This window comes from Calidris pugnax, unplaced genomic scaffold, assembly GCF_001431845.1.
Source record: "Calidris pugnax isolate Ruff unplaced genomic scaffold, ASM143184v1 scaffold219, whole genome shotgun sequence".
Lineage (NCBI taxonomy): Eukaryota > Metazoa > Chordata > Aves > Charadriiformes > Scolopacidae > Calidris > Calidris pugnax.
Genome location: NW_015094507.1, coordinates 1024928 through 1037180, shown reverse-complemented (window position 1 = coordinate 1037180; position 12253 = coordinate 1024928). Strand labels below are relative to the sequence as shown.

Genomic DNA, 12253 nt, shown 5'->3' with positions numbered 1-12253 from the left:
GGGAAAAAAGGAGAAGTCCAAATGGTGGTGAAGAGGTTACTACTGATGCACCTGGGAGGTGTCATCATGCCCCACAGAAGCATCTCCCATCCTTTAAAAATAATGATAGGAGCAAGAATCATAGAATGGTTTGGGTTGGAAGGCACCTTAAAGGTTGTCCAGTTCCACCCCCCTGCCCTGGGCAGGGACACCTCCCACCAGATCAGGTTGCTCAAAGCCAACTTGGCCAACTTGGCCTTGAAACGCATCCAGGGATGGGGCAGCCACAGCTTCTCTGGGCAACCTGGGCCAGGCTCTCACCACCCTCAGAGTGAAAAATTTCTTCCTGAGTTCTCATCTAAATCTTTCCTCCTCCATTTTGAAGCTGGTACCTCTCGTCCTACCACTACATGCCCTTGTAAAAAGTCCCTCTCTGGCTTTCAAATGAGCGCACTTTAATTAGAGAAAAACAATAATTATTACTTGTCACTGGCTTTTTGCTTAACGTTCTTTGCATTTTGGATAGAAACCCCTTATCGGGGTTTTTTCATATCCTCAGAAGTTGGCAGAGTGATCCAGTTGACGTTCGTTCTGGATGCCCTTTGAGGGTACACGCAGCTTTCGGTCACCGCGGAGGGGGAAAGATGTTGTGTCTAGGCCACCAGCTCAGATGGCGGTGAGAAGGATGAAGATGTACCGTGTCTTCCTCAGCTTGTAATGCCTGGAAATGCCAGCAGACCAAGCTGCCATGACCTAATGAAGCATCCATGAAGGTAGAAGCACCCCAGCTTTGGGCGGGCTTGCTGGGCAGCCAAGCACTTTGTATCTCACATGGCGATAGGTGTTTATAAATTATTCCCCAAGTTTTATGGCCGGCGCAGACTCATTTTTAATGCTTAAATACACATTAAGACTCGTTTTCACTAAAGGATGATCCCCGATTCCATCAGGAGCGGAGGCAAGGAGATGATAGATGCAGATTTGAGCAGGGGTTGGTACCATCCATACCTGGCTTGTCTTCCTTGGGGTGGGAGGAACTCACCAGCCCAGTCTGTTGGAGCTTGCAGCATGGCTGGGAGCCCAAAAGCCTTGGCTGAAGCCCTACCTGGGTGCCAAGGACCCTTAACTCCCTCAACTTGCCTCTCCCACACCCCGGGGGGGAAGCCCTCACGTTCTCGCCCGCTTTCCCACAAGAGGCTAAATCTTTCAGCTGCCTCCCACACCAGCCAAGGGGAGAGGACGGAGCCAACCGCATTTTAATGAGCATTTGAATAATCATGGGGAAGAGCGCTTTTCACTGACATAGCACCTTTTGTTCGAGCCATTTATAAACATCCATTAAGCCTGACAACATCCCTGAAGGGTAATTCTTTTTTTAATTTTTTTTTTATTATTTTTTTTTATTATTCTGGGGAAGTGGAGAGATGGGATTTGCTGGAGGATGGGGCAGGAAACCCACGGCAGGGCTGGAAATGGAAACCCCACGTGCGGGGATTTCCTCTCCCACCTCCCCCCACCTCCTCCTCCTCCTCCTCCTCCTCCGCAGGGTTTCCTCTCGCCTCGCTAATCGCGAAGCAAGATCTTGATGACCAGATGCTTACGGATAACACAGCTCAAATATTGCTTCCGTTCTGAAAATTTACATGCTGGTGGGGTTCAAAGGCCAAATCCGTCAGCTGGTGGCGGGGGGATCCCACGGAACGTCGGTGGGAAGGAGGACGGAGCCACGAGAGTTTTGAGAAATGAAGCGAAATACCAGAGACATTTTTTTGTGGTTTAAGGCGTTTTTCTCTCGCTTGAGAAAACCTGCGAGGTTTTACACGAGCCCCTTTCTAGAGGGCACATCCAGGAGCTTTATCCACAGCCCCTGGCAAGGCATCTCCCTGCCAGACAGCGTGCACGTTCCAGGGGGCAGGGACAATATTTCTTCTCTGACATCGCCAGTTAAAAAAGGATTTATTTCCCATAAAATAGAGTACTTCGGTTGCGCGACGGGCAAAAAAAAAAAAAAGTTACTATATAATTAAAAGTGGGATTAGACAGAAAAATGAGATGTTAGGCAGATAATTAGGGAACTATTGTAATTAGAGTGTGCTTTTAAATCCCCTAGTAGCTTCTATTATGAAAGGGCTGTCCTCTGATTAACTAATATTTCCTTTAAGTAGATGTTTTTCCTCTTCCTTTTGGACAGGAAATCTTGAGTTGAATGACTTCACCTTAAAAAATCACAGTTTACTGGGGCCCGAGTTCTCCTCGTAGCAAGCCAGTTTGGGCTCGGGAGAAAAGATGTGTGTTTGGGGTAGAAAGTGGCGGGGAAGATTTTACGGGTGAGCTTATTAAATCACTTCTCCCACTCTTTCCACTGGGAGAAAGAGTGACAGACAGAGCGGGAAAAGTGGAAAAGGGAAACAACAGGGTAAAAATGTAGCCTCCCTCCCTTATTTTATTTTATTTCTTTTTTTTTATTAAGCCTAAAATTTTAGGAATTGAGGGGGGAAGCAAGTACAAAAGTTCAGTTTGAATGCGTTGGCCAGGTGTTGCCTCACTGAGCCAGCAGTGTGCCTAGGTGGCCAAGAAGGCCAACAGCATCCTGGCTTGTATCAGGACCAGCGTGGCCAGCAGGAGTAGTGATGGTGCCTCCGGATTGGGCACTGGTGAGGTCTCACCTCGAGGGCTGGGTTCAGTTCTGGGCCCCTCACTACAAGAAGGACATGGAAGGGCTGGAGCGTGTCCAGGGGAGAGCCACCAAGCTGGGGAGGGGTCTGGAGAACAAGTCGCACAAGGAGAGGCTGAGGGAACTGGGCATGTTTAGTTTGGAGAAGAGGAGGCTGAGGGGAGACCTCCTTGCCCTCTCCAACTCCCTGAAAGGAGGGAGTAGAGAGGTGAGGGTTGGCCTCTTCTCCCAAGAGAATAATGCCAGGAGCAGAGGGAATGGTCTGAAGTTGGGGCAGGGGAGGGTTAGATTAGATCTGAGGAAGAATTCCTTTCCTGAGAGGGTGGTCAGGCACGGGCACAGCCTGCCCAGGGAGGTGGTGGAGTCACCATCCCTGGAGGGATTTAAGAAACGTGTAGATGTGGCACTTCAGGGCATGCTCTAGTGCCCGAGATTGTTGGGTTGTGTCTACTTGTGGGGTTTTATTGGTGTGGGGTTTTAGGGGTTTTTTTTGTTGGGGTTTGTTGGGGGTTTTTTTTGTGGTTGGACTTGATGATCTCAAAGGTCCCTTCCAACCATGAAGATTCTGTGATTCTATTGGTAAAAGCAGGAGGGGAGGGTGGCAGAGGAGGCGGCCAAACGTGTCCAGGCCACTGAAAGTACAGGTACATGCTTGCGTACTACTGTCATCAGACAAACAAGGTTCCTGTTCTTTCACCTAAAAAAATAAACCAAAAAGCAGATGGATGACTGCTTTATGCAGAGTCAAGAACCTTGGCATCCACCTGCAGATATAAAAGGTGACTTAGTTAAAAAGTCATTTGTGATACACCTGAGATTCCAGCTTACTGGACGTATTGTTGAGAGAAACGCTTAGAAAAATGCTGCCAAATGGTCAGGAAAACTTACCCAAATATAGTACACAGGCTCTGGAGAAAGGAGCCTGGGGAAGAGGCAGCCTGGCTGAGGTTGGAGACCCCGCGAGCCTGGCATGGACATTGCTGTGAGAGCAGCAGGAGAGGCTGAAATAAGCATTTCCAGTGCAGTGAGTGATGCCAGGAAAAGTGTGTCCCAACCTACTTCTTCTGGAGGGGAAGCAGGGGGGAAGCATCTCTTCGGGATGTCTTTAGGAACTATGGACACAAAGATCATCTCTGGTGTGGGTTTGGAAGCCCCAGAGGTCACCAGTGCACTAACGTGGCAGGAGGATCTGCTCAGTAACCAGGAAAAAGCCAGCAGCAAGGGAATGATGGGAGAAGCAGACAGAACATCACTGACCACTGGTGAGACTGAAGGAGGGACCCGTGGGTGAAGTTCTCCAACGGATGACGGAGCCAGCTGCCATGGGAGGGGGGTTGGAACTAGATGATCTTTAAGGTCCCTTCCGACCCAAACCATTCTATGATTCTTCTGTGGTTTTTTTGGTCCTTCCCTGTGGATCTGACAAAGGCTGGTGGGCACCAGTGGTCAAAGGGAGTGGACATTAGTGGGTCTAAGAGCTGGATCTGACAAAGGCTGGTGGGCACCAGTGGTCAAAGGGAGTGGACATTAGTGGGTCTAACAGCAGAGGCTCCCAACTTATAACGTTCTTGCTGGAAGAGATGGCAATGTCAACGAAACCATTCAGGTCAACAAAATGTCGACAAAACCATCCATTTGAAGGAGAAATACCGAGCTGAACTGCAGAAAATGCTGATGCCAGCATGGGCCAGGATTGTCCAGCATCTTCTGTCTTCCCAGGTTGGTCATCCAAGTCAGGAGAGGAACGCGTGGACCAAAGAGAGTGAAAGGAAGTCGAAGCCATGGCCTCCTGCCCTATATTTGGGTGTGAGAATGAGGGGCATAGAGGAACATTAACTGCTTTTTCTCAATCCATTGAAAAATCTGGGCTTCTCACTCCCGCAGAAAAAGAGCCGTTTGGCCTAATGATACCTTCCAGCTCCGCAGTGCCACTCAGCCGAGATGCTGAAGCACTTTAGATGTCTTAATTCATCCTCTCAGCAAATAGCCAAGCCCCTGCACAGCAAAGTGCTCATGGTAACAGTACAACACAATGGGGAAAATACAGTATAGAAAAATATGATGGTTTTATGTCTTTTATGTCTTATACTGCAAACACATAAAAACAATTAGGGTTTGGAGAACATTTTTTTTTTTAAAAGCAAAGAGAATGATTGGCAAGGCAGAGGAAATAAATATTATACCCCTGAGAGGGTGAGGGATGTATTATTTGTCCAATTTTACAGAACAGCAATGCCAGATCAAAATTACTTTCCCGAGATCACACAGGGTGATCCTGCCACCCTTTCTATTGAGTGCTTCTTACTCCAGGGTTTGTCTGTCTTTGTGCCCAGGGACTTTAAAGCCCCCTCTCCGGCGGCGTAAATTTATGGTGTATTAGCTCCTCAGTATTTATTCCCCACATAAATATCTTTTTCAAAGGAAGCTACCTCACCCAAAGGCACTTTCTGAAGTGTAAGGCCAGCGGTAATGCTGCTAAAAGAATTAACACTGTCCCACATAATTAGCAGTAATTAGCACCGGTCAGGACAGGAGTTAATGCACACTGGTGGGTGTAAATTCTGCTTTTGTGTCCCCGCGCCGACGTAAAACCAGCCTGGGAAGAAGATCCCGTTGGGTATGAAAGAGAAGGGACCAGGTTGGTGATCTGATGCCTCGTGGCTCCCCAGCTCCAATTCTCTCTGTTCCAGAACTTTCTTCCCACCCTGAAAGCCTGCACCCTCTTCTCAGCAAAGTTCTGCCAGTAATCCCAGAGGTGTTTGATACCCCCTCGTTTCTGTGGGTCTTGGGGGTGGGAGTAGGGGGGCACAAAACACTAGGCATCACAACGGGAGGCTGCAGAGATACAACCACATCACAGAATCACATAGGGGTTGGAAGGGACCTCTGGAGATCATCTAGTCCAATTCCCTGCCAGAGCAGGTCCACCCAGAGCAGGTCCCACAGGAACTTGTCCAGGTGGGTTTGGAATGTCTCCAGAGAAGGAGACTCCACCACCTCCATGAGCAGCCTCTTCCAGGGCTCTGCCACCCTCAAAGGAAAGAAATTCCTCCTCGTGTTTAGGTGGAACTTGTTATCTTCAAGTTTGTGCCCATTTCCTCTTGTCCTGTCCCTGGGCATCACTGAAAAAAGACCAGCCCCATCCTCTTGACACCCACCCTTGAAGTATTTATAAGCATTGATCAGATCCCCCCTCAGCCTTCTCTTCTCCAGACTAAAAAGACCCAAATACCTTCAGAGAACCTTTCATAGCTTCCCACCATGGGATTAAGTGTTTGTGTCAGCAAAACTGAATTACGGGGCTCAACAGCAAAGAGGAAGACGAAGCAGAAGAAGAAAATATCAATGAAAATTCTAGCTATCCACCCCGCCTTCCCATGGTGAGAAGGCAGTGGCTTTGTGGAGGGAGGAGGATGCATGCCGGGACACAGCTGGCATAAGCATGGATTCGGGACAGAGGACCAAAACATTTGGGAAGTGGATGGGAAGCAGAGCACGATGGACATGGAGCAGGTACTTCCCTAACCCTTCAAACGTATTTGATTTCCAACTGTGTTCCCTACAACTGGTCGGAGGTCGAACCTGTCCTCGTTGTGGTGGGGCTTGAAGTTTGAAAGAGAAGATGCATTATACAAAGTCACCCGGCTGCAAGCACCCTCCTCTTTCCTTCCTTCCTTCCTTCCTTCCTTGGAAGAGGATTTGCTGAAACGTAGCCCTCAAGAGTTATAAATACTTGAAAGGGGAAAACCTAGTAAAGCGGATGGTAATCTTTTGGGCTGAAACCCCTCATTTTTACTCCTGGATGATTTCCGTGCTAATTGAGTTCAGGGAAATAACTTAGCAACCACAAGCAGAGCCTCACAATATAATCACAAAGAAAAGTGGACTTTTCTAACACCGAGACGGCCTGCTTCAGCTCACTGGAACAGCAGGTGACACCCAGGTTTTACCGGGGTTTGAAGGATGGGCAAGGCTGAATGGCCCTGGGGTCTGATCTCCAGCATCACTGAGATCCATCTGCTCCCACCATCTTCACCCGGACCTGCTGGAGCTGAGCATCGCTCGTAATCGGGGCCCAGATGGTCTCTGGAAACAGGCCGTTTTGTCTCCAAGCAGGAGAGCAATTGCAAAGTGTAATTTTAAATTAATTTCTTTAAATACAGAGGTAAAACCCCTATACGGACACTTGCTTTGATTTGAAGCGATCTTACATTGATTTTGCTTAATTGATGACGGGGGATTCATTTGAGCTGAACAAACAGAAACCGCTCGTAAATTGAAATGAAATGTTGGTTTTTTTCTTCTGGGTTTTGCCTCCTTTTAGCTGGTTTAAGGACTCCACCGAAGTCGAAGCCGGGATATTTTTTTGGCTAGAAAGCTGTGGGCCTGTTTGTGCCGGCTCGTTGGGCGCTTGTAAATGGCTTTCATTTTGATCAAAGCAAGTGGAGGCGATGTGACCCCCCACCTGCTGGAGAGGGACCCCCAAGGTGACGTCAGGCGAGGGAAGAGTCACCGGGTGCAGCCAACGTGTCGCAGAAGAACTTCAAAGCGGGATCCGTAAGGCAACCTGGACTAGGAGCAGGGAACGGGTCCAAGGGAAAACATGAGGCAGGCAGGCTTGGCTTCCTAAACAACATCTATATTAAGAGACAGGCAGGTAAGAAGAGCTTTAGAAAAAGCACTGGAAAGTGGAAAGAGGGAATGGAATAAACTACACGGCCAGAGCAACCAGTGGTCCTGCGGTGGAGTTTTCTTAGGAGGTCTCTTACTCAAAACCCTACGTTTTTTACTATGCTCATGAGGTAAAGTTCCTCTGAGAATTAATGGCTGTTTGCAATGGTCTCATCGTGTGTTTGGAGGAACACACGACTCCCCCGGGCAGTGAAGAAGCAATCAAAGGAGGTGAAGGAGCCACACTCTGTGGAGACAAAGCAGTCAAAGGTGATGAAGACCCAGGAGCCACGCTCTGTGGAGACAAAGCAGTCAAAGGTCATGAAGACCCAGGAGCCACGCTCTGTGGAGACAAAGCAGTCAAAGGAGATGAAGACCCAGGAGCCACCCTCTTTGGAGACAAAGCACAGGAGCAGGACAGCACAGGAAGACTACACAAGGAAGGTACGTCAAGCCACGTTTGCTAACTTTGATGCCCACACCGTTGCTTTTTGAGAATGGTAGGTGGCACACAGCTTTGGGAGGAGCTGCCCTTTGGGAGAAGGCCAGAGATCCTTTCCGGTGGTCCCTTGTGGAGAAGCCCGACCCAACATCCTGATGGCCAGAAGAAGAAATGAGGCGGTTATCTGCCTCCTGACCCAACAAGGCCACCAAAGCACATCTGGTGAAGAGTGCTGCCAACGGATCTCAGCCTACATGAAGGTCAGGTTGTCACGCGAAGTGACATCTCGGTAAAGAAATATTCAGGATAACTGCAGCTCTTCTGGAAAACCGTGAAGAGAACTGCAAACATGTGCAACTGGCATAAAACCTTCCGGTCCAGAGGCGCAGAGAAATGGAGAGCGTATTGCTCACAGGAGTTTGTCATCCCAGGAGGGAGGGAGGGAGGAGAAGGTGGCATTCCCAGGTATGGAAGCCCAGGGCAGAAAGCCACCAGCTGCTCCAGCAAGATTTTTAAAGGGGAGTTTTGGGCTACGTGGGGAAGTCAGACGGTGGAGCTTTCCCCTAACTTGCAGTCCCAACATGTGCTTCTAATACAGAAAGTAGAGCAGAAGCTAGAGTTACTGCGAGACCGAGCGTACTAATGAATCAAATTGTCTCTACACGACTTCAAAGGCTTTGGGAAGAAGTAAGAATAACTAGAAATGTAACACTAATGGTGAGGGCAACGTGGCTGGCAGTGGTGGAACCCGGTGAGGGTCTTCTCATCCGCAGAGAGGCAGAGTGTGTATGGAAAAGGCTGGAAAAAAACCCAAAAAATTAATCTGGTGGTGCTGCACAGCAAAGGAGAAGGAGTGGCAGCAGCCTCGATTTTGGCGAGAATAAAAGCGAGGTGGAATGGGCTTGGTGGAAAAATGGGGTGAGCAGTACAGGAATAAAATGTGAAAAGAAGGCCGAAGTAAGAAACTTTTCAAATAGTAGCAAGGACAGGAAAAATAATAGAAAGGGTTACAAATGATCAGCAATGCAGACGACTATAATAAACTGTAATAAACTTCAGCTTGGAAGCATAAAAGAAGAAATATGATCTAGAATGATATGGGAAAAATAATTTAAAGCAAGATATTGGGGGGGCGGGGGGTGGGGGGGGAGAGAGGGAGGAGGAGAGATCTGGGCAAGGTCCAGAGTTGCTATTTATGAGTTAATGAAGAGAGGGTGGGAACAGCTTGTCTTCAAGCGGAGGCCCAAGAGGCGAAGCATCTCGCCTCCGTTCCTCGCACCACCACGTAGTTTCTTGGTCGAGTCCCTTGAAAACCTTCTGTGCTTCAAGTGCTACGGAACGAGGGTTTCCCTCCTCGCACACATGTTTGTAAGATGTTCGGCTGCTACGATGGCACCCATGACACCACAAACCATCACACACCGTTTGGCTGAGCAGTCCCATTTCAGGGACTGGAGGAAGATCAAATTAAAAGGGATGGGAGTAATGGAGAGGGGGGCCAGGCTAGTGCGTCTCCGTGGGTCACCTTTCTCTGTTGGGGAGTAAACGCGTCTTTGGAGAACTTGACATCATGGCCCCTCACTACAGGAAAGACATTGAGATTCTGGAGCATGTCCAGAGAAGGGCAAAGAAGGTGGGGAGGGGTCTGGACCACAAGTCTTATGATAAGCACAAGAACTGGGAGGAACTGGGGTTGTTTAGCCTGAAGAAGAGGAGGCTGAGAGGAGATCTTATCGCTCTCTACAACTCCCTGAAAGAAGGGTGTAGCCAGGTGGGGGTCGGTCTCTTCTCCCAAGTAACAAGGGATAAGACAAGAGGAAATGGCCTCAAGTTACGCCAGGGGAGGTTTAGATTGGATATTAGGAAAAATTTCTACGCTGAAAGGGTTATCAAACGTTGGAACAGGCTGCCCAGGGAAGTGGTTGAGGCACCATCCCTGAAGGTATTTAGAAGATGGGGAGATGTAGCGCTGAGGGACATGGGTTTGGCAGTGTTAGGTTGGTGGTCGATGGTTAGGGTGATGATCTGAAAGGTCCCTTCCAACCTAGACAATTCTGTGATTCTGTGGTTTGTCTCCTGTTTGCATCCAGAGAGGCATAAAAGCAGTGTTTTGAGGGAAGAAGAGGGGTGAGGCAACGTGTCACCAAAATCCCCTGGGAACCACTTGAGCAGGTGGAGCCTGCAGACGTACTTTTGTTGGCTCCACAACGGTGGGGTTCAAAGCTACCTCAGCTGTGTCTACCTGTGCTACGATACATATTGAGAAAGGCATGGTGACTTAGACAGTTAATCCCGTTGACTTCTGATGAGACATGGGCCAGTAGGGAACTCCTGAAGCATGGAGTTGCACGCTTGCTAAAAATGGTTTCTATCCCTTGGCAGGAATTAGGTGCCAAATCTGGTGGGGACTGTGGTCACTGCAGTGTTGAGAGAGGAAGCAAAATGCCTTTGGAAATTTGAACTGAAAGGTTGAATGATGGGATAGTCGTCCTCAAAGCATGCCGAGAGCCCTCTTAGCTAAAATACGGAGTCTTTGGTTGATCTAAAGTCTGCGAGATGCAAGGAAATAACGTTGCAGTTGAGGAGAGCTGAGCTGATTGCTCTACGAGATGTTTCTCTGGTTCCATGTGAAAAATACTCCCTTGCCAGAGTTTGGGTGTCTATCTGATTTCTTGTCTCGTTCCCATCGCTGAGTTGAGGGTAAGAACAGGAGAGCACGTTCTCTGAAGTGCAATTACAGCTTCTCAAGCAAAGCTAATGTCCTCAAGGTAGAAATAAAGTTCTCGGTGGGGTAAACTGGAAGCAAACGCGCTCTCGATGCATCTTGGTGGGCTTTTCTTACTGGGGTGTCCCTGTGACAGCTGCAGATCTTTCTCATCAACTCTTTAAACAAGCTACAAAAAATGACTGTGAGCATCACGTCATGGTGCAGAATGCTCCGAATCCCTGCGCCGTCGAGGTTTCCCATCCGAAACCACCCCATGGCCTTGCATGTCTGGCCGCAGACCCACAGCTGGGGACGGAACCACAATGCCCCCCCACCCCAGCTGTGGGGCTGCGGAGGAAGAGGAGGAGGAGGAGGAGGAGGAGAAGGAGGAGTCAGAGATGCTGCTGCTGCTGCCATGTGGGAGGCCCAGGGCTCGGGAGGCAGCTCCTGGGGCTGGGGCCCCTCCGAGGGGACGCTGGCTCTGCCGGGAGGAACGCGCGGCTTCCACCGCCTCCCTCCCCGACCCACTGTCCTTCTCTCCTTGGCTTCTCTCCCCCCATGTCCCCCCGACACTTTGCTTCTCAGCATGGGTGCGGGAGGAGGCCACCTTTCCCTGGGAGGCTGAAGGACGAGGGAGGCTGCTTCTGCCCCATCCAACCCCCGAGGTGGGGAGGATGGAGAGGGGATGGCAAAGGGTGGGGGGCGAGGGGGAGGACTCCCATCGCAGAGGATGAGCCCTCCCATCCTTGGAGGTGAAGCCCAGCTCTGTGGGTTTGGGGCTGACGTGGGACCAGGGAGGTGTAGGGGAAGGGGGGATGCCACCTTTGAGTCCCTCTCTTCCAAGAGAGGTTTTAAAACCGGTTAAAAAGGAGGTGTTTCTTTCTTTTTTCTTTTTATTTTTTCTTTATTCCTTGAGTTGTCCGTGGGGCAGCCCTCCTCTGCACACACATGCCCAAGTAGGCTTTTCTCCCGGCTGTCGTGGTTGGCCAAAAATTATCAGAGGGAGCTCAGAAAGAGGGAGAGGTGTACGCCCACCTCCTTGCCTACGAGCCCCCGACGTGAATGACAGCCATCCGTCCCGATGGCCACACGGGCTACTGTAGATCCCCTCTGCTTGCCTGCCCTCACAGGCACCAAGTCAGATCCAAACCGCTTAGAGATGAGCCACACATGTCCTAAAAAAAAAAAAATGCTTCCAAACGAAGGGGCAAGAGCAATTTGAAACTCCTTTTTTCTCTTTTCTTTTCTTTTCTTTTCTTTTCTTTTCTTTTCTTTTCTTTTCTTTTCTTTTCTCTTCTCTTCTCTTCTCTTCTCTTCTCTTCTCTTCTCTTCTCTTCTCTTCTCTTCTCTTCTCTTCTCTTCTCCTCTCTTCTCTTCTCTTCTCTTCTCTTCTCTTCTCTTCTCTTCTCTTCTCTTCTCTTCTCTTCTCTTCTCTTCTCTTCTCTTCTCTTCTCTTCTCTTTTCTCTTTTCTCTTTTCTCTTTTCTCTTTTCTCTTTTCTTCTCTCTTCTCTTCTTTTCTCTTCTTCTCTTCTTCTTCTCTTCTCTTCTTCTTTTTTCTTTTTTCTTCTTTTCCTCTCCTCTTCTCTTTTTTCTTTTTTTTTTCTTTTTTCCTTTTTTGTTTCTTGCCGAGGGAGTTGCTTGTGGGTGGAAGAGAGCTCTGCGGGCCCATTTAGTCAAGTCAATATGCAATTATGCAAAAGTCTATGATAACGCACCCGCGGATGGAGGTAGCGCCGGAGTGGGGCTGTCCTGGTGGGGGGAGCCGGTAGCATTCTGGGG

The 12253-nt window shown here is 49.1% G+C and overlaps 1 protein-coding gene across 1 annotated transcript in view; it reads left to right on the top strand.

Annotated features, from left to right (window-relative positions):
* The first annotated feature begins 7476 nt into the window (after window positions 1-7476).
* The window catches only part of MEIS1 (Meis homeobox 1), a 127990-nt gene continuing 123213 nt past the window's right edge, over window positions 7477-12253 (top strand). Inside the window, exon 1 of the mRNA XM_014964414.1 lies at window positions 7477-7768. Coding sequence (XP_014819900.1) covers window positions 7477-7768 — 292 coding nt within the window. The remainder of the gene's footprint in view (window positions 7769-12253) is intronic.